Source organism: Bombus affinis, chromosome 6 (genome assembly GCF_024516045.1).
Source record: "Bombus affinis isolate iyBomAffi1 chromosome 6, iyBomAffi1.2, whole genome shotgun sequence".
NCBI lineage: Eukaryota > Metazoa > Arthropoda > Insecta > Hymenoptera > Apidae > Bombus > Bombus affinis.
This window is the reverse complement of record NC_066349.1, coordinates 17988085-18010422: the sequence shown is the minus strand read 5'-3', so window position 1 is coordinate 18010422 and position 22338 is coordinate 17988085. Positions and strand designations below refer to the sequence as shown.

Genomic DNA, 22338 nt, shown 5'->3' with positions numbered 1-22338 from the left:
AATATTCATATATATATATATATATATATATGTAGGGAGAGCGCACGTTTGTGTACAGATGTATGTTTGCGGCCATTGGAAAGGCAGGGCAGCGAGGCAAGAGCGAAAACTGTTGCCGAACCGTAGCCGAACCGTAGCCGAACCGTAGATGAACCGTTATCGTTGCAGGAAAACGAAGGAAAAAGGGGAAAAGTCAGAGCCGGTTCATCGACAACGACGCAACGGTTTAATTTCGGCAAGAGAGTGTGAACGTATAAGCGCACGCCTCGTCGTGTCGATCAGTGCAATACATAGAATTTTGACTCGAAATAAGCAACTCACAATTCCCTCTTCGTTATTTGAAGTCGCCGACAGAGTAAGAGATCCGGGGACGAGTACGAAATCCGTGAAAGAAAGAAATTGTAATTTCTTTGTAAGTTTGTATGGTCAAATGAACAGTGAACGCCGATTGTCAAAAGACAAATAGAACACTTATGACGCTTTCTCATAACAGTATTAGCGATGATCGCGTGTTAAATGTCGATCGCTTTATGATCGGCTGCTGTCTCGAGCCTCTTGCTCGTTCTCCGTGTGTTCTGTCGTGTTTCGTTCGAGAAAAAAGTCAAGCCGAATAACATACCTGACTTGTAATAAGCAATTGTCCGGTCCCGGTCGTGCTGCTTATTTCGAGGCGACACTGTCTACGTATAAAGTACAAACGGCGGCGGTGAACGGGCAGACCAACGGAATAGAGAATTGAGGTTCAAGAGAGTCGGATTGCTTTCGGAGAAAGCTGTACGTCAAGATTTGTGTGCGGAAAATTTAACGGCCGCCCGGCGAGAGAAGAATAAGCGAGTCGCGAATACTGATCGTAAGATCTGCAATTGATTGTGTTAATAAATGTACTTCCAATTTTAATTTCGTTATAGTTCCGATTTCAAACGCAATCCATGACTTATGTTTGTGCCGTGATTCTTCCTCCTGACCCTAAATGTGTATAATTACATGAGTTTAATTCTTCCGAATATATTTCGAGGATCAACCAAGATTTTATAATGGAAATGCAGAAAAGCGAGCCGCTTTTATCCTCCAAACTTGCAACGTGAATATAATGTAATTACATACCTTAGAAGCATGTATTGTGTACAAAAAAGGTCTTTTTATAGAGGTGTTTAAGACAATTTGTGTTATAGACATGTGTCGATGAAAACATATTTAAAGATTATAACGTTAGAACAGATTACGAAGCTAGACTCTGTAATGCAAATTATTATATTATTATAACCTGTTTGCTATTATCTATCACTATTTAACAAAATATAAAATCATATATTAATGAAAATCTTTATAAAGTTAACGATACAAAGCAAAATACCTTTTCCGTGTAGTTACTCAGTTTCTTTCCATCCATGTACCACGATAACTTTGCTGGAGGCCTGGATCCAACAGTCATACAGTTTATGTCATATTTTCGTCCGGCGCTAAGGGGTGCGTGCTCATTACTTAATATTGCTACAGACAATGGTTTCACTGAAAAGAATAAAAGATTTAATGAAATAGTATATATAGATTTAGTGCATTATATATAGGTCGATAATAATCTATTTGATATACAAGGAACATCACCTAGGTCTGAAACGCCAATTTTCATGAAACTTTGTAGATTCACAGTCTAGCCCATACGTATTCTTTTTAATTTTTTCTTTCTTTCTTTAATCGGCAATCGTCCACACTTAGTATCAGAAATATATTTTCTGCAATATCTCGGAAATGATTAGAGATAGAGAAATTATGAACGAATGAAAGAATTTTGTGCTTTTGAATGACGAATATGACTATGATGACTAAATAGACTTTTAAAAAGTCCATTTGTATAAATAATGTTATTAAGCGATCGGTGTTTCTCTTGCATAGTTACTTATTTACAACTATTCTTTACAGTAATTTTCTTCAAGTAAGTACAGTTCACAATACACGGCTATAAGTAACTATGTAATCCATGTACCGGATATCGATGACAAATATTTTCTTAATTTTCTGCCGCAATACTAGCTTCACACGCCGTAGCTATTAAATACTCGCAACGTTATATTACGAATTATAGTATTTTTGTCAACTTTTCTTGACTTTCACTTAAATATATTTGAGTAGATCACACACATACACACACCCGCGCGCCTAAATTTAAAGCACAGAGGAGTCAGAATTTTCTATTTTTTTTCTTCGCTTTACGTCCTTTTCGATGAAATTGGCAATTGAAGCAAATAAATTTTCTGTCGCGTGTGTTTCAAGAAACTTGGTATTCTGTTTATACGTACGAAATAAATAAATAAGTAATTTCAAAAAGGAATTCGAGATACATAAACTTGTAATGTACATTATAATTGTTAAAGAAATGGTAAATAAAGTCAATTATATATACTATAAAACCGGTACGACTAAAAGATACAAAACAAATTTAGTAATTGTTATAGTAAACTGAAATTCTTTCACGAAACAAAGGATATAAATATAAGAGTTTAATTGAATGGGATTTAAATGTGTGTGTGCGCGCGCGTGCGTGCGTGCGTGCGCGCGCATATGGACTCTTTCATAGAATGAATGATATCGTGTCGACAATATCAATTATCAATAATTGAATCGTTATGTTAATTTCTTTTTTTACCAATCATTTTCCATTCGAGAAAAATGTAACACTGCTATAAGTTAGTTTGAGATTATGTTACCGAAGATCTAAATCCACAGTGAATAAAGTGGTACAAAAATAAACACTACAATTACGATATTAATTATGATGAATATGTACTACAATATATATATATATATATATATATAAATGTATAGCTAGATAAAAATAAAAAATACGTGGCACTAAAACGGTTCGGTACTATAATTTTGACACAAAACCAAAAACAAGCTCTATTACAGGACAATGCCCTATGAACTATCCCGTCCCGCTTCTCGCGATTGAACAAACGAATTCGGATCGTACTTAAATGGTATTTAAATATAGTATCATATACTATAACGAAACTTACAATGCATTTCAATTGCAACCGATGCAGAGACAGGTTGACTGATATTGTTGTTGGATGCCTGACAAGTAAATACCGCATGAAGATCAGCTCTCGAAAGTTCCCTTACTATCAAGGCATTTCTACGAAGAGATGGAAACTCTCCTGGCTCATCTTTCGAATCAAGGAGCATTTCTCCCCGCCACCATCTCACTTTTGGCTCTGGTCGACCTAGTAAACAACATATAAATATAAGTAGGTCAAATATCTGTTGACTATTATTTATAATCCAATTATTGAATAGATTATTTGTCGAACTGATAAAATAAATATATATTTACTTATTAGAAATAAAAAGAAAGAAATAACTCTATTACACAGTTCTTCTTAAAGCGGGCCCTACATGAAGAGATTTTCCTCGAGGTATGCCTCGAGACGAAAGCTCATGCGAAGCGAGCTGGGTCTCATGAAGTCTAGTGTGGCCCTCATGAAACCTACTCACAGTCAGTATCCGTTTTGACTTCGAAGCGAAATGACGTTAGAAAATGTGTCTCTGAAAAAAAGAGATTGCGATTGGTGTAGCGGTAGCTATGTGAATCGAAGGGGGAGAGGTACCATGTAAAAGAGAGAAAAAGAGTAAATGATGAAGACATTGGCTGATTGCAGGAGATGCATTTTCGCGTGTAGTATTATTAGAAGAATTGCGGCAAAACGAGGCAAAAGATTTTTTATACTATGTACGAATGGATAAAGAAAAATTTAATATTATTTTAAATTTAATTCAACTGTACATTTGGGGGAAAAATACTGTAACGCGGGAGGCCGTATTTGCCGACGAACGCTTGATAGCTATACTTGGATATCTAGCTGGCAAAAAAGTTACGGAGACGTAAAATTTTGTTGTGCCGTATTATTTCCGGCTATAATTTCCGAGTATAACGTTTCTTTCCTTGATTTCGTATTGTAGATGGCAATTTTCGTGGTTCGTACTCAGTCACTTAATAACACATTATAAACCAGAAATTCGAAGGGTCATGTCTCAACGTGATTCGAATGGTATTGGATTACCGGTATGAAAAAGATGTAATATTTTTGTACTGGGTATTGCAGGCTTTTTTGACAAACTGCGAGGATTTAATTGAAAACCTCTTTCAGTCACGGCGAACTTCGTATAAAAATTCTGAAATTTATTCAGAATAAATATCTATACGCATCGACATTAATTTTAAAAAATATATACATTGAACGTGTAGAACCGTTTTGTCATCTTCGATTTCGATGAATTTCGAATATGTTATAGAACTCAACGTTCTGAGCAACTTTTTCCTATACACGTATAACTGTCGGATTCGCTTAATTTCCCGGATATTCGCAAGAACCTGTAGGTATAAATACAGTATATTTCTGCATACAGTTGTGTGTATCTATGACAGCGTATGCATCCAGTATTGGTTGTCGATCGTCCCATCCGTCTTCTGTTTATAATTGTATTGGGGGTTTGGGTTAGCATTTTTAATATCTCGGTTACACGTATAGGGAAAAGTTGTTCGAACTGTTGAGCTTTGCAATATATTCGAGAATCGTCGAAGTGAAAATGGACGAAACGGTTCTACAAGTTCACCGAAAACAGCCAACGTCTCGCGCGTGTTGAAGAACTGGTCCGTCGCCTATTTGCGGTAGGCAGAAATTAGGCAGAAATTAGGCAGACCCCTTAATTTGTAAAGTAAAAGTCGTAAACTTTAATTTTAAACTCTATTACGATCTTGTACACGATGACGTGGGTAGCTGGCCGTGGAAGGTTAGTGTTTGTTTATGGTCTACCGGATGGTCGTGGCGGGATGAGGTCCGGTAGATGAAGATATTTTGTTAATACCAATGGAACTCGATAATAGGTCATGATTAAATTTCTTGTACTGCGTGACGTAGGTACGAAGCCACCAAAAACGGATCGAGAGTTTCTATATTCTAGCATGTAGCGGTAGGTTGTGTTCCGGCAGATCAGGTGCCTTTTGTTCATTTGTCGGTCAGATATTACTTGGCCTCGTGATTACTTTTGATCTCGTGTATGTGCAGAATACGGTCAGACTGCATTGTTTATATCATCGATCTTCGCCGTCGTTGTGTCATCTCTATCCCCGTGACGTTATCTCGTGCACTTGAGGGGGTCGCACACCGGAGCCGTACCATTTCGCTCTCGTACCAGTGAGATAAGACACTAATGCAACCACGGAATTTTCTTTTATTTCTAAAAATTTCATTAACGCATTGGTGAAATTTTCCTGATTAAGATGAGACCAAATACGATAGTAATAATAAAATTGGCTCTCAGCCAATTCTTCGAGACCGTTTTCTCCCTTTGTTCGTGGTATTTCTTGCTCTTCATTACACGCACATTAATTATCGTATCAATACACACGTCTACTACTACTACAACTAACCAATTGCAACTTTTTTTCGCACAGAAATGATATTCAATTTCATGGAAGATGCCCATGTCCAAACTACTCTTGCAAGTAAGTCCCAAGAGATGCAGCTTGCCTCGTACGAAACCTGATCTGGTGGCATGCCTTGAGACAAATCATATCGTGTACGGCAGGGTGCAACGCTACATACACGCTTGTAAGAGACGGTAAAAGCCGTTAAAAATGTTAAACGAAAGCGGCAGATTCAAATGCTGAATACCAATAATCTCCAATGTATCCATAAAGTATCTAAAATATTGTAAATCTGTAATTGATTTATAACTTTCTTAATATCGGAAATACATTATTTTGGAAGTAATGTTTAATACCATGTCTAACTATACGTGTAATTAAATCTAAGTTGATTTATAACAACAAAATTGTAAAAAATAACGATATAATAGTATTATAAAATTTCTCTATAATGAGATCTTTCATCAAACATAATCGGATCATACCTATACTTGCTTGCTTCTAATTGTTATTCAGCTACTTCGCATTGAACTGTCTATATCGTTTGGACGAGAAAATAAACGATTGCCGCCATATTTTCCTTTTTCGAATATAAAAACCTTTCAAGAACGACCGAAAAATATTGTTTATACCTACATGGCATTGACAGTAAGAGCTCGTGAAATAGCGAATATTTGTCAGTTCCTTCCAAGCTGTCGTGTATCGTACGGGGACGTTCGTCTTTTGTTGAGAAAAATAATTGTAAGATAATTTATATTACATGTCGGACGATATTCTCGGTTCCACGTTAATTGTTCAATTGTCAATGTTATTACTTGAAAATAATTTGATATGCTTATGCAGAAAACTTGAATACGAACGTAATAATTTTTCACTCTTGGTAGAAATATAAATAGAAAGCAATAGGGAAAACTCACCTCCAGAAACAAGACATTGTAATTTCATATCACCACCTTCTTCATACGGACCTGCTACCGCTGGCACAGTTCCACGTTCATCAATAATATTTGGTTTATGCGGTGGTACTGTAATATACGAAAATAAAATATTCTTATTGGTGGTACAATATCCTAATGACACGATCAATTAACCGATTTATAAACCAACCGTTCTCCATGAAGAGGGATTATTAATTAATTATCTATGTGGCGACATATTAGTTCATCGTTTGTGACAATTTGTTTAGAATTCGGAATTGAGCACTACTGGGTTAAAAAATTTATTTAGATAATTTCGTATAAAATAATATCATATAAAATTATTCTAATTGTTATTGGTTATTCAGCGAACGATTGACTGTAACGTTGAATAAAAGTTTCGATTATGTATCACTATAATTTTATTCGAATAATCCTAAAATACTAGTTGTTAGTTTTGGCGTTAATAAATTAAGAATAAAAATAAGCGACTTGGACTGCAGAGTTTATGATACGCGCAGGACAATTCAGTCGACGATAAGTCGGTAGACTGATTTTTTCATTAATTAATTTGGCAAGAAATAAGATGAATTATAACGAGTTAGGTGAGTTTGATCATTATCATATTCGCGTGTTTGGATTCATTTTTAACAACTTTCCCATTATTTTTCAGAAGAACGATAAGGACACTTTTGTTCCCTGACAGACACTTTTAGAGAGTTTGCATATATTTTTCAACTCAAGGCGATCCCCGAAACTGACATTTTGTAACACCCTCCTTTCTAGTTCTTGAAACGATTCTTGAAACGATTCTTTCGCAAATCAATAATATCGCGGTATGTGTATAGAAACGATATTAATGTTGCATATCATGTTCCCCATCTTTAACAATAGATACCATTTTATACCAAGTCAGTTCATCAGGTATTTGTGAATTATGAGAGATATGAGTTTTGACCAGCAAATTTATGTTTTCTAATATAAAAAATTACAAATACACAAAACTTATGAGGTACATAATAAATTGATATGTAACGAATTCTATAACGAATACTATATTTACTAAATATAGTAAAAGTCCGTATAATACAAACCTATGACCATCAGGTGAATTCTTGAATTTCTGGAAGGACTCTTCGCGAAATCTACTCGACATCTGTATTCACCTTCGTCTCTTTCTTCGATGTGATTGATGTTTAATGTTGCTGGTTCAGTGACAGTTCTAAAGAATGCACGATCGTTTAGATGATCCTTATTATTCCAATGAGAAGCTTTTTCAGAATGTTTGCCTCTCATATCGTAACTGAAACAGTATATATCTTAATTTAATACTTGGAAACAATTATATTTAACATTCTGATTCTTAAAACTCTGAGATTCGTTGTAATCTTTTCCAAATTTGCGCGAGACTTGTTCGTTTGTAAATGATCCCGATAAAAGTTTGCAGCAGTTTTGTTTTTGCTGGTCTTTATTTTTTCGAATCGACACATTATTCCTCAATTTCCTCGTACAAACTTGACAATTATATTTGAAAACTATTATACATTATGAATTTTCTGCGATAAACGAACTGTAAAACGAAGCATACTGTATAAAAAAAAAAAAAACCGAAATTTACTGTTTAAGATATACTAAGTACAATAAGAAAAAAACGAATTGAACATAATATAAGGTTCGAACACTTGGATTAATATCCAAGACGCGGAAATTTTCTACATGAAAGTTTGCTTATTTACCTGTAAATAGGCGTGGTATCGCTTTTGTACCAAACAACTAAAATTACGGAATCATTTTGTTGCGGTGGACGGATATCACATGACAACTCTGCCGTACCTTGAAGAACTGCTCTTGTTGTTACTGTTGATCCTGTAATATAAAATATTTATTGTCATTCGCAATTTTCATTTTTCTAACAAAATATTTGTTATTAATGTACTAGAAATCTTTTTGGTAGCAAAATTTGTTGTAATGTTCGCACAACAACTGCAAATTGTAATAAAAATTATAACGATTACGATATTAACATCTTTAGAAACGAGAATAGGGCAGATAGCGCCAGCATTCATAAAATTTGGAAACCTGAACGTTCCGTCTCAGCAAACATGTTGTCTTATTTTGCTTTATTTTATTTAAAATGTAAACGTTCTATGTAAGTGTTTGAGATTCGGAGAGATCTGTGGCGGATGGGTGGCAAATCGACAAACCGCAGAACTAGTGTTTCTGTGACTTTTGTCTCGCGGCCCGCCACCATAATATAGTCAGCGACGATGCGATATTATATAATGACAACACCGTCGATGTCAAAATGTTTGTAAGGGCGACCATCGCTTTAATACTCGAATCGCTTGAATACTTGTATTTGAGGCATTCGTTTCAAGGATAAACTTTTTGTATTGACCGCCAGAAACGGTAATATCGGGCTCGATAAAGTTACGGTTCCCGAAAACGGATGATAACGGCTGATAAGCGGCGTGGACGATGGGAAACGGGCGCGAAGACCCGTTGTAAGTAACGGTAGCTACATACATAAGTTGTGCGATCGACATGACCATTAAGTATCAATAATTAACTTTTTAATGAATTAATTAACGATTCGAGGTATTTTGCCAACATGGGCAACAATTCTATAATACAAATCAGTATATGAATGCCAACCGTGTCAAGAATAACTTTTTTACCTGAAAACTAAAAAGGTGACCCATGCTTGATATGTCTCAATATCGAATTAAAATTTATTATAGGTAATATACGTGTACATCGATGATCAAATTATCGATAGAAGTTCCTTAATAAAATCGCAAGCCAAATTAAAGTCTCATAATCGAAGAAATATTTGAACGAAAATATAAGCTAACCGATATGCATCGCTAGTTTCAAAGGATCACCTCGTGTTTTATGATGTAATGATATTTTTGCGTGCTTGCATGCGCTGGCTACTCGAAGCTTTCATATCTAAGGTGACCTCGCGTGGGGTAGAAGGAAAGATAAATTGCTATAGTGGCAATCAATATGAAAGAAAAAAAAAAGAAAAAAAGAAAAAAAAAGATAGCCACGTGAATGGGATGCTCGATAAAATTCCTTGATTTTGCTGTTAAGGCAATACTTGTCAATTAGATTCTAATTTCTATCTTTTATTTATTTCCCATTTCTTACGTTTTCGACTAATAATTTTATATTTATATCGACAGAAAATTATGTACGCGTAATTTCGAAAACATGCATATCTGTTAAAGCGTTACAGGAATTTCACGAGTTAATTTCATTCAATAGGAAATTAATGTTTATGTATTAGTTACATGCTGACGAAATGTATTTGATATACTTAAGTGCCTATCTAAAGGTGAAACTGGTCGATTATACGCAACCTCTTATTGATAATTTTTTCCTTATATGTATGTATACTACTAATTTTTGAATTTAATACAAGTCATATAGGTATTAGTACGCATGAATAATATCCAAAAAATGGCTGGATTAACAATTTCAATTTCATTGAATCATTTTCAATAAAAAAAACATGCGGTATTATTTAATCCCAATTTGAACCAAGCATGATATACTCAATTTTACATAAATAGATCGTGAGAATATTATCGCAAACACGTTGTAAACAACATTTATGCTTTCACGCATAACACGGAAAAAGACGACGAATGTTAAAATTCAAACACGGAAAAATAAAAAGATAAACGATGGAAAGTATTCGCTGTTCTTTTCTTAAATTCTATATATGAGTATATAGTTCTAATCGTAGAAGGTAGTTCTAATCGTATATCAAATTTGAAGAATTTCTTATTATATATACATATTTTTACCTTATTTACCTTATTTTGGAAAGTAACCTACAGTAAAATTCTTTTCGACAGTAGTCGTGCCCAACTGTGGAACAAGGCTTGAAAACTAATTCGAATATGTATAGCAAAATTCGTGAATCAACCGACGACTAGGGATTCTGCCTAAAGGAACCGTAGTCTTGTCTGGTTACTATCACTATACATATATGTATGTAGGTAGGTAGGTAACGGGCGCGGTGCAACGAGTGACATACAAGAGAGATTATAGCACTCTCGGGAGTCTAGTTAATATGTCTTACGCGAGATGTTTGGCTGTTTGTCACTGCCTCCCTATATATCCAATTTCCCTCGTTATTTATTTGGCTTGATATTCCACATAGTCGAATTATTACTATCTTAGTTGCAGAATCATGCTCGGAAAACCCATGTACGTACTGCTGATTTCATAACTGAGACACGTGACCGACTGAAGGAATGTGCTCAAGAAGTCGTAGATCGACCCAAATGTCGTGACGAATGCCATATCGGCCAAATGGATTTCGGATGTAAATTGGAGTCGGAATGTATGACCGCCGGTGTTCGCTCGGGCCACGTGATAAATCGGCTTGAATGATTGCCTCTGCTATTGCCTGCGTAGATGGTCGTTTGCGAATCAGGCAAAATTCGTTAGATATTGAACGACGATATTACGAGATCGTGACTAAATTACCAATAGTTGATGATATCGTTGTTCCAGATTCTTTTCTTTATACACTTTGTTCCGGTCAAACATGAAATATTCGAAATTATTCCTCCAATTGACGAAACAGCTGGTATTGTTTTAAAAAATGTTCACTCGGCTTACAACTTTCGTGCAACTTCAAGTAGAAACTGAATGTATCGCAGATCATAATAATAGATGAGATAATTTTAGAATTGAATTGACTTTACCATTAAGATTTAATATCCTTTATTATTACTATATGCATGTAACATTCGTTACCTATCGTTACTTTATTTTGCAAACCTCTGCTTTATCGTAACCGTCAATAATGTTTGATTATAAATTAGAAATAACGTAAAAATCGATTATATTAAAGACATTATCCAATTATTTAATTATCATGCATTTAACAGTTAGCCATATGTGTTAATCGGGAATTGCAACAATATTCTCTAAATCACAGATACCCGAAGTTTTGACAATAATTGAGCTATGTACAGACAGTGCGAGGCAAAGCTGCGAGCTGCCTGGCGAGAAAATATACTTACCTGCCTCACCGTGAGGTATGCTTCGGTTTGAATTGAATACAGCAGGATTTTGGACGAGCTAATGATTGGCGGTTTTCCGACGAGATTGAAGACGCTTCGCAGTTGCTTATTCGCTTCGTTCGATGCGCATTTGGACCTTGCCTTTATGAGTTTAAAAGACAACACGAGACGACGCGAGGGCAACTCGAGGCTTCCTCGCACAGCTTCTACATATCTTTATACTTTATACGTGAGAAACTACTATTAATCAAGCATCGAGCAAAAGAATCTTTTCGTGTTTTATATATCTGTATCTTTTATTATTTATACTCATTACCATCGTCATTGAATTCCTCATGAGAGGAATGAGAATTATATTTATATACGTTGTATACCCGATAACATAGTAAAATTAAATTTGGTTTTCCTACAATAGTCGACAAAGGACACTGTAAACTATGTTTTTCTTGGTTATTTCGAGTATCAAACCTCAAACTTATTAACAAATAAATTTTACGGTCTTACTTTCTAATCATGTTCAGAAAATACTATATTTGTTAATATAATAATTTGTGAGCTTATATGTTAATATGACCGATAATAGTGATCATAAAGATGTCCATTGTTACATTAATCAACGTGCTGAGATTTGGCTATAACTACGAATGAATGTGAAACTGAGATATGTCAAAAGGCTAAAGAAAAAGTTGATATATATATATATATATGTACCCATTGGCATATACATTAAAATGTGAGTGAAACATAAAAATTGAAATTTCTTCGATAAATAAGAGCATTAATGCACGGATAAACTACTGTTATTAAAAACTTGCAAGTTAAGTATCTATGAATTTAAATCTAGACAAGAGAAGCTACGAGAGAAAACAGAGAGAGAGAGAGAGAGAGAGAGAGAGAGAGAAAGAGAGAGAGAGAGAAAGAGAGAGAGAGAGAGAGAGAGAGGAAGAGATTATGCTATTCCGCAAGTGTGTGTTTACGTTTGCATGTATTTATACAGTAGAGACGATTCGGGTGCATTCCGACAGCTGCCGTTGTCTCTCGAGAATGCCAAATGGAATCTGAATTCTGTCGGTTAGGCTCGAGCCACGAGAAATACCGGTATCAATGCAAACTGCTGCTCCCTTCTAATATGTACATTATTGTACATCCAACCGAATACGTTCATCCGACACCATCGTTTAACGTACTTATCGTATTATACGTATATGCTTATCTGATACATAACATCTAGATCATATCGTTACACTGTCAATACCTCTAATTATTTCTAATAATTCAGTTCATCGTTTAATTTAAATCAATAAGTCGAGTCTACCGATAAGTATTGGTTGTAACAGGCGAATGGAACTACCGGAAATCATTCTTCTTTAGCCGCAACGTAGCGGCTAAACCAGGGGTATAAATGAATAATATCTATAATTATATTATTATAATTATTGCTACACCTATTTGTAATTTAATAAATGTACTTACTTAAAACATCGTCCGGAAGAATATCTCGAGTAGAACCGTGGTTCCGCAGTAACTCGTCGTCAGACAAAATATATGAATAATTGATAAAAATAGAAATGGTGTAATGCATGAATTATCTATTACGAAATCTTGTGTAAAATTTTTGAATGAACATATTTGTACGCAGAGAAACGTGACAAGAACGTACGTAATTAAATGTGGAATGTATAATAGTGTATACACAGTCATTCGTATTAATATTCATATTATCTCTACGAATAGTAGTCTAGTAGCATCAAATCTTGAACATGAAATGTATCTCTATATTATTACAGAATATGTTTCGTATTTCAAAATTGGTTTATTATTCTCGAGTTTTAGTACTTTGTTTATTTTGCTTTTACACGCTTTATTTATTATTATTATATCGCTTTTTATTGTAACTTGTAAACGAAACAATAAGAGTTTGAAGTATTCGAGGATATCTATCTCTTATTAATCTAATCTTACTAAATTATACGCATACCCCCTAAAGCTCTTTTCAACGCCTGTTATCCATATTCTTAATTAATTTTGAACGATTCTTGCGTTCTTTTCACTTTTCTTATATTCCCAACGCCTCATTTATTATTACTACCTGACGTTCTGGCAACGACTTCTAGATCCTCTCCATAAGCAACGAAAAGTCAGAGTACTCGTCCGCTTCTCCGGTATGTCTGTCCAGACCAGGCATCCTTCCCGATTCCTCTTTCACGATCTTAAAATCGATCTAATTCCGATGGCCGATATGGTACTGATATAGTAAATCATGTTTTGCGTTTAACCGAATTTACAAACGATCGAAGACTCAACAAAAGTTCTCCATCATTATCTGATGCTAATATATTTGCTTTTACACGGCAAAAATAATCTTATCTTATTTTCTAATAACCCATCTTATAACCTAATAATATTCCAACAAGAGAATATTCCCAAAATTGTCCGTGTTAAAAAGTAAGTCGCCAATTTTAAGGAAACTTGTGCACGATGTAGTTGTCGAAGAAATATCTGACGCGTATATATTTTCTTTCACGTGTCCACATTCGTATCGATGGAATGAGAGGAAACAGTAGCCAAAGTTGGAGGTTAGTGACATATTTCATGAAATTTCTTTTCTTCGAAACTATCAGGTCTAGAAAGATGATTGAAATGTAGAAATAGTTTGTTTGTAAACAAGGAATTTGGCTACATAAAGGAAATCATAAAAGATTAACCTATTTTTATTCATTTTCGTTTCAAAGTGTTGATCCGTTTTCATGAAAATCTCTTTAGATAAACGTATATATAAATTTCGAAAAATTGTACGAAATACAGTTAATAACAGTAAATAACACGGTTATTGTCTTCGTCATTTTCGTCCATTCTACTAGTATAGGTATATAAATGAAGTTGGTAAGTATTCAATTGTAAAAGTTGTAAGATACAAGTGTGTAAAAACTTAAATGATTTATTGTATTAGCTGATTCGGATATTCTAAGCCCACGTTGTCAGTCGTGGTAGTGCATAAGTACGGTCTATATGTAGATATGTACAACTTTAAGTACATGCGCCATGTTACAAAGCCACATGTATGGCCTTTCACATGCTCATGCAGGTGCAACTAATAAGCCCAGCTGGACAACACATTTCGCAATCTCCTCTACGATCTCTTATCATAAGAGAACATAAATTGTCATACGATATTAGGGAATTTAAATCGGTTCCAATAAGAGAATATCGACTTTCGTTTCTAATATTCGAAAATTCAACTTAAAATTAAATGTTAGCGTATTACAGATTTTGCGGTCTTCGATATACGTACACATATATAAATTTTACCAATGTTTTTTGTACAAAAATTTAGAAATGTGATGTCTATCAATCTCGTTTGAAGAATCGGCACAAGATTTAAAAAATTGATTTAGCTTAAAATATTGAAGTATTTGGTTTATGTCGATGGAGTTAATCGCTTCTTTGGTCGCTTTATATTTACATGTTCACATGTCAGAAAGAAAAATTGTGCGTGAAACAACACTCGCAATGTTTAATTTTCATTCAAATTGTCAAGTCAATTTCCAGATATCAACTTCAAAATGCGAAATCAATTATTAAAAACCTAGACATACATTTAGAAGGACAATGATGCACCGGATGATGTATCTAATCGAAGGAGCAGTTATAAAGATAAACATATCGGTAACGACACAATATTAACTGTTACTAAATTAAAGCGTACGGATTTCATGTATCGAAACGATTTTGAAAAATTAACCTTCTATTGCTTTCATGCGAGTAATAACGTGGCAATACGAGATTATATACATAACTAAAAATCGTTGTTAACTCGACGTTAGTTCGACGAAAAAGCAAGTCATACAGTTTGAATAGAAGGCGAAAGAACGATTCTTTGTCACAATAAAATCGCCATTATTCACGGGTGACTGCCAGGGAAAGAACTGCTCACAGAAGTACAATGAAGACAGCACAAGAACATTCTTGCTAGACCAATGTACTGAAAGCATAACGATCCGAAGGAGAGTGTAAGGTGTAAAGGAAAGAAAGAACACGAAGCTCGATTTACATCGGGCACATTAATGCTCAACTGACTAAACCAGCTCCCAAGCAATGGCGTACTGGCAATAAAGTCTTGCAATGTCGACAGTTTTATTTGCCTACACCCTTGCACGATTCCTCGTTTCACACCTGGATGCATTTGAACTTTTACTACCTCCGTGAATACTTCGTTTGATAAAAACGCAAACGATTCAACGATCGAGGCCGTTCTTCTAGAAAAATCCATATTAGAGTTTCAAGAAAACACGAACCCGAGATACGCGGCTTTCTCTAGTACAAAAAATGTCTGTTTATAACATATTTTACATCTCGAGACACTCTCGGTGATGCGATTTATAGTCTTTCCTTTATACAAATAAAACATTGAAAAATAATTATATCCGCGAACGAAATCAAATTATGAAAATATGTCGTACATTCCGTGTTATTTTGATATATCGATTTAATATATCAATCAGAACGCCTAGCTCCTAAATACAATTTCCTTACGAAGCCAATCCATTCAAACGAGACGAAATGTCACTTTTATTGTAATTAGACGAGAAATTCTATGCAAAATTCTATGCAATAATTCTATGCAAAAAAAAAAAAAAAAAAAAAGAAGACAGATGTAAAAATGAAAAAGACTTTTTTAAATGAATTATTCCTTTGTAACGAATAATGTTTCTCGTAAAATACGATTGTACGATACGATATGATACGATTGTACTTTTCATTCCAAGTAAGTAAGTAAGACATTCGTATGACTAGCGTGAAACTAACAATTTATGTTCTTCGTGTGCCTGTTATCGATGTATTTACGTAAGCAAAAAAGTAAATAAAATCTTACAAATAAACTTGAAAATGGTTTTCTTTTGGGGCTTTAAAACGAGCTCAAACATGTACATAGTTTTTGGACAAAGATGGTAATAACGATAGTAATAGAAATATTTTGCGATTGAAACAGCGCGATGATCTGTTTTGTTCAATTTTCTCTTCCAAATTTTATCCTCGAAATTTATCATGAACAAGAAACTGAAATTTCACGTAGCTGAATTTTTGCAAATTATTAACAACTCTTGTGGAATAATGTTCCAGAAAAATTAGCGATTAATATGATCAAACCACTAAATTATTCTTACATCATTCTTACATATTATGTAACATTTCAAACATATTATTTACAACAATTAAATCGTTAATTGAATTCCCTACTATTCCTGAACGCTATACCGATGATTCTCTAAGACCGTTTTTGTGGGGAAGATTGCGCATTAAAAAGTTGTACGGGAAAATACAAAATTGTCGAGAGAGCTTTAAACGATGAAAATATGAGTCGTTTCTACGGCGTAAAATCATTTATGCATTCTTTCTCTTCCCAGTGATTCCATTTTAACCGTGTCTTTCCTTTTTTCTTTTATTCTCGACCCGCAATCTCTTACCTCAGTCCCTTTAAATTCCAGTTAATATTAGATGAAAGCTACCAGATTAAAAATGGGTATTCTTCGTAGCAACCCTCAGCCAACTTTCCAACCAAGCGGTAACTGATATTCTTCCCGCTCTTTCCTCCTCCTCCTCCGCCACCTCCTTCCTTCTCGCCTCCCACCCACCCACCGCACCCCCTCCATTTTCATTTCAACCAACGAATTTTCAAACTTTGTTTTCGCTACGCAAATGCCCCAGTTTCATTTTATTCGAATACCAATTTTGCAAAAGTACTCTTAAATTTTTATCAGACATTTCTGAATTTCATCATTTTCTTCCATTTTTTCTTTTATTCTATCATATTATGTAATTTTTAAATATTCGACTAATTTATATTTTAATCATTGAAATGATCAACAACATATGTTGTACATAATATTATACAATATGCTGAAATAAAGTATGTATACAGGATTGTTAAATATTCGAAATACTTGAGGATGAACATTCTATCCTAGGTAAGATATTGATAAGCTTCGTTATTACGAACCTTTATCGATCAAATCAGGTTCTAGTTTAGAAATTTATCTAAAAAGGTAAAGTGAAAATTTTGAAACAGGTGTAGAAACATTTTTCCGAGGTGAATCTTATTCTTGATAACAAAGTGATCAGGCTGACACGCGATAAATAAAAGTCGATTGGATTTCTACTGGCAAAGGTAAAAGTTTGACTCCAATAATAGGACGGTAGTGGTGACTAATTCTCTTGCTTCTATCGTCGATTATCCTTAACTGTTCATGTCTTTCTCTTCGGCTGATTCGACTAGTAACTTCTGGACTAACCGGATTAACCAACCCTCTGACGACGGAAACGGTTTTGTTCTCTCTCCGCTGTCGTAATTCGTCGTTCATCCAGAGTTTATCCTCCGAGACGGTGTTATGATAAAAATTGTCTATTTTCCTAGAAACTCATTGTTAGTTGACGTAAGCTGTTGTATTATACATGAACTTTCACGAAAAAGTGGCGAAAATGTTGTACTGTAATTTCAAGTGATATTTTCCTTGGGATATTATATTACATGTATTATGTTATATTGGGATATTGTATTACATATATTATATATTTCAAGTAAGACATACGTATAGTTTTGTCGCTAGAAAGGGAAATTATCCTTTTTTAAGTTCACAATCGAAATATCTTAATAATAAAATTGTGAAAGGACGGACTAGAAGGAAGTGACTGAAGCGAATATAACAGATGAAAGAAGAGTGTACAGTATGTACATATATCAAAGAAGATAAATGTCAAATATCAAATCCACGATCTTTCGTGACAATATTCGTAATATGATACTTGGTGTTTTGTGATTTTAAAAAGTGCAGCGCACGTTGTAAAATAGTAAATCTTGTAGACATAGCTAAAAGCATGTTATCGAGTATTGATTTATTTCAATCCATTCCACAAACTGATCGTCTACAAAGACAATTTTGTGCCTGTAATAAATATTTTATCATAAGCCCAAAATTATCAGCAATATTAAGAATTTAGAGTCCTTCGTATCGCATGCAAGGATGCAAAATAAGATGGATTAGAAACACTGTTATATAGGTACATACATGTATATTATCTGCGCAAGCTTTTAGAATATTTTAACCAGATTTCAGACTATTGTTTTCGTTTATAATTCTTCTAGATTTACATTCCACGAGTATCCACGAGTATCCACGAGTATCCACGTGTTCACGTTATTTTATACGAAAGTAGCAAATTTTGAAACACTTTTTATGAATATGATGAAACGAACACAATGCAGTGTAGCTATGTGACATTTCATCGAATTTAAGAGGGGGACGGAAAATGGTCCCAATGCTCTGAGTTCCCATTTATCTCGGGGATCCGTTCCCGAAGGAGCCGTCAACGTCGTCAGGAAGATCTTTCTCGAATTATTGCCAGAGACCTAGCTTCGTAGATATACTCTCGCAAGGATTGACCGCGTTGGGATCTGGCATTGAGTTCGATCAAATATAAATCGCGAATCCTAGCTTAGCGGCCGTCCCATTCTTCGATATCGAAGTCAATCCTAGTTTACAGTCTGCGTACATCTTGCAATAGATCGAGAAACCATCGAATCCGCGATCCGATACATACATATTTCAAAAGGAAATCAATAGAAGAGGAAAATTCTTTCTTTTATCGATTTTCGCGATGCGACGATTGCCTTAGTCACTTTACTTTTAACGAAAGCGAGAAGCATCCTGGAAAAATTAGTTTTGAAACAATTCTTCAAATTATAAGACTATGTGCTTTATGTAATTACGATTGTGACTTCTCTGTAATCAATTCTGTAAACCAATCTGTATTGGCTATTCCATCATATATATATATATATATATATATATATATATATATATATATATATATATATATATGTACATGTAACTACGTGTAAAATCATGTCCATCGTCTTATTGGACATTTACATTTCTAATAATGTTTTACGTTAACACAAATACGCACGCACACGCAAAGGACATAGATATTATTATCAAATTATTAGGTCTAATTTTTCTGGACTCTAAAATTTACAATACGTTGGAATTGTTATGTATCATGTTCCGAAGTATTAATCTGAATGCTCGCTTTATTTAAAAAGGAAGAATCGACTTGGGTCTTGATAAGAGACAACACTGCTTATTTACTTAGTCGTCGCTATTCAACTTACTAAACGATAATGGCAAAAAGTTGGATTCAACTATTCCTGTTCTTAATACTTATTATGAGAATGAAATAATGTTGTAATAAATTTCGTGGCAACTTGGCTCGTTGTTCGTCGGTAACCACACACAAGACTTTCGTTCTAAAGTTCTGATGGTAAAAGATAAAACAAGATTGAACAGATGTTTACCAGATAAGGAAATATTTCCTTCACAATCTCGTATTACACACTCCTTAATTGGACCATTTGTAATTCTAAAACAGCTTTGTAGTAGATCAGCGAAGAGCTTCCCCTTATATTTTTAAGAATAGAATTGATGCGTTCGTGTTCAAAATTTGATCCATCCAGACGTTTCAAATATTCATAAAGCAAATTCTTTTATCACGTAGGCTTCTCTTCCCTGTATGAGAGAAATTTATAATTGTTAATTAGATTCAAGTCCACTAAAAGATATTACAAAAGAAATAATCGAGTAACCTTAATCGTCGTTTAATCGTTTCATTCTGTGAAATTAACATCGTTAGTCTAAAAATTCATTCATCTTAAGTGGATTTAAGTTTCAAGTACTTATTTCCATATCCTGTTTATCCTTAATTATTGAATAACTAAGATAACATAACGTTCCAGGATATTGAAAAGTACCGCTTAAAAGTGATACACATGTTTGTGTAATCTAAATTACTGCGATTTTCACGAATTTTACATTGCTTTTATAGAGTATTTTTACACGATATCAACTATTTTACACATTTTAGATAGGCACGTGTATATGAGTCAACAGTTTACCACAGAGATGGCATTAAAAAATTTAATTTCAAAGGTTACCATTGCGGAGGTTTAATTTAATTTCCGTAAATCGGATTTTTCACTCCAGAAATGAGTTCACTTGCTCGCCCAGCATCCAATTTAAAAACAGAAAAATACTAAACAGTATTTTCCCTTTCGTATATTAATTGTGAAGCTTCGTTTCAGTATGTATATCAGAATTGTCATGATACAACATCGCTTTATTTACAATTGTACGCATACCACTGAAATATCCGTTGAAAGCATTAATCGAGAAACATGTTGTAAATCACCTTTGCCATTAGTAAATGTTAATTTGTTTGGGCATTTGTTTAATAAACAATATATATATATATATATACATATTATAATATATTAATTTAAAAATATATTAATTAACAGACAATTGAAAATAATGGATAATAATAAAACTCGAGAAGCAAGCGATTGATATTACGTAGATTTCGTTTAAAATGACAAAACAAAGAAAATAAATATGTATTTATATGTATTTAAATAAACTTTATGAGATCTAATGTCTAAATGAAATAATGAAACATAATAGATTGGAAGGAAACGTTTTGGAAAATTCAAAAAGAGAAAACACGATTAGAAGAAATAGATTTGTGAAAAGCTCGAAAATATAAAGTATTTATTTTGGAACTGAATAACTTTCTTAGCAGTTCGCGATAAATCGTTTCGGCGAAATGTACATAAGCAAATGAGTTGTGTACATGATTTGTTGTATTGTATGATATACGAATAACGTCAGTGACGGTAAATTGTTCATGGTTTCGATCGGTGGCGGCAAAAAATAAATAAATAAATAAATAAAAAAATAAGTTGTATTAATAAAATGGAACGTGAAGTGGAGTACTTGTAATTTCAGAATACATTTCTGATATTGTGAAAAGCAAACTGAAGATATCTGTAAATTACGTATATACATACATACATATATGCATGCAGGAATTCAGACACGCGCATCTAACGCAAGTACTTTTCGGACTCGAACAAGTCGATTAGCATAGAGATTGAGTCGTGGCTGTTTATGCAAATGCAATACGGTAGTAAAGGTAGTAGCAGTAATTGACGTCTAGGTCGTCAACGACGATGACGTAATTTCGACTTAAGAATTGAATCGATCTTAGAGGCTTCATCCTTCCAAAAAAATGTCTGTAGTGTGTAAGGAGAGAAATGAAATTTTTTAACTAAATTGCGAAAGCAAATTAAAAATCCTATTTTCATGCGGAAAACTGTGAAAAGATTAATATATAACTTGATATATATATATGAAATCGAGAATCTAAACAGGCATTCCAATTAATAGAAATTAACCAATCGTAATTCTCTACTTATCATTCTCAATATTCACTACACTCGATCCCAGAAATCGAAATTGAGCATTTCTCCAGTCATTAAATGTTTTATGCTAGATAGTCGTTAAAACTTACACAACTGAACAAGTGAACATTGATGATCTTGCGTGCGATACAAGAACTACATTACATGATTATTTCACTTCAATCTTAGGAACTCATTGCCCATTCAGTGTCGACTCAAATCATTTTTACAATTCAATTGATTTTTACAACTCAAATTTACAATTTGCTTAAAAGCAGTTACTCAAGCTTATTTATTCATTTTCAAATACATATATTCACGGCTATCTCTTTGATAACGCTTTGTTAACTCGATTTTGGGCTCTTTGGTAACTGTGTTTTATATAAATGACTGTTTGAACTGAGTTACTAGCAGTTAACATAGCAGTTCTTGATTCAAAATACTATGTTAATCTTCATCGTAACTAATTGTTATTCCCTTGTAATTAGTTTGTAATAGGTATAGTATTAGTGTCATTCGCTATTATTATTATTATTACTATTAGTATTATTCGATGTAATTTGAATTATTCGCTAAAAATGTTCATCGGCACATTTTTTCTTTTAACAAATTGATTTCGTATTGCGATTCAGTTGTAATTTCTATCGATACGTT

General features: G+C 33.8%; 1 protein-coding gene across 12 annotated transcripts in view; it reads right to left on the bottom strand.

Moving 5' to 3' along the window:
- The window catches only part of LOC126918004 (carcinoembryonic antigen-related cell adhesion molecule 5-like), a 94638-nt gene that overhangs the window by 13005 nt on the left and 59295 nt on the right, over positions 1 to 22338 (bottom strand). For 9 of the 12 annotated variants that reach the window (XR_007711187.1, XM_050725508.1, XM_050725507.1 and 6 more), the window contains 6 exons: positions 8082 to 8211; positions 7440 to 7648; positions 6346 to 6453; positions 6065 to 6148; positions 3018 to 3224; positions 1355 to 1509 (listed from right to left, as the gene is read on the bottom strand). Coding sequence is in view for 11 of the 12 variants with exons in the window: in XM_050725508.1 (XP_050581465.1) it covers positions 1355 to 1509; positions 3018 to 3224; positions 6065 to 6148; positions 6346 to 6453; positions 7440 to 7648; positions 8082 to 8211 (893 nt within the window). In the remaining variant the exon portion in view is untranslated. Of the gene's footprint in view, positions 1 to 1354; positions 1510 to 3017; positions 3225 to 3372; positions 3488 to 6064; positions 6149 to 6345; positions 6454 to 7439; positions 7649 to 8081; positions 8212 to 22338 lie in introns of those variants that run through there. The other 3 variants (XM_050725512.1, XM_050725517.1, XM_050725516.1) reach the window with 2 other exon arrangements.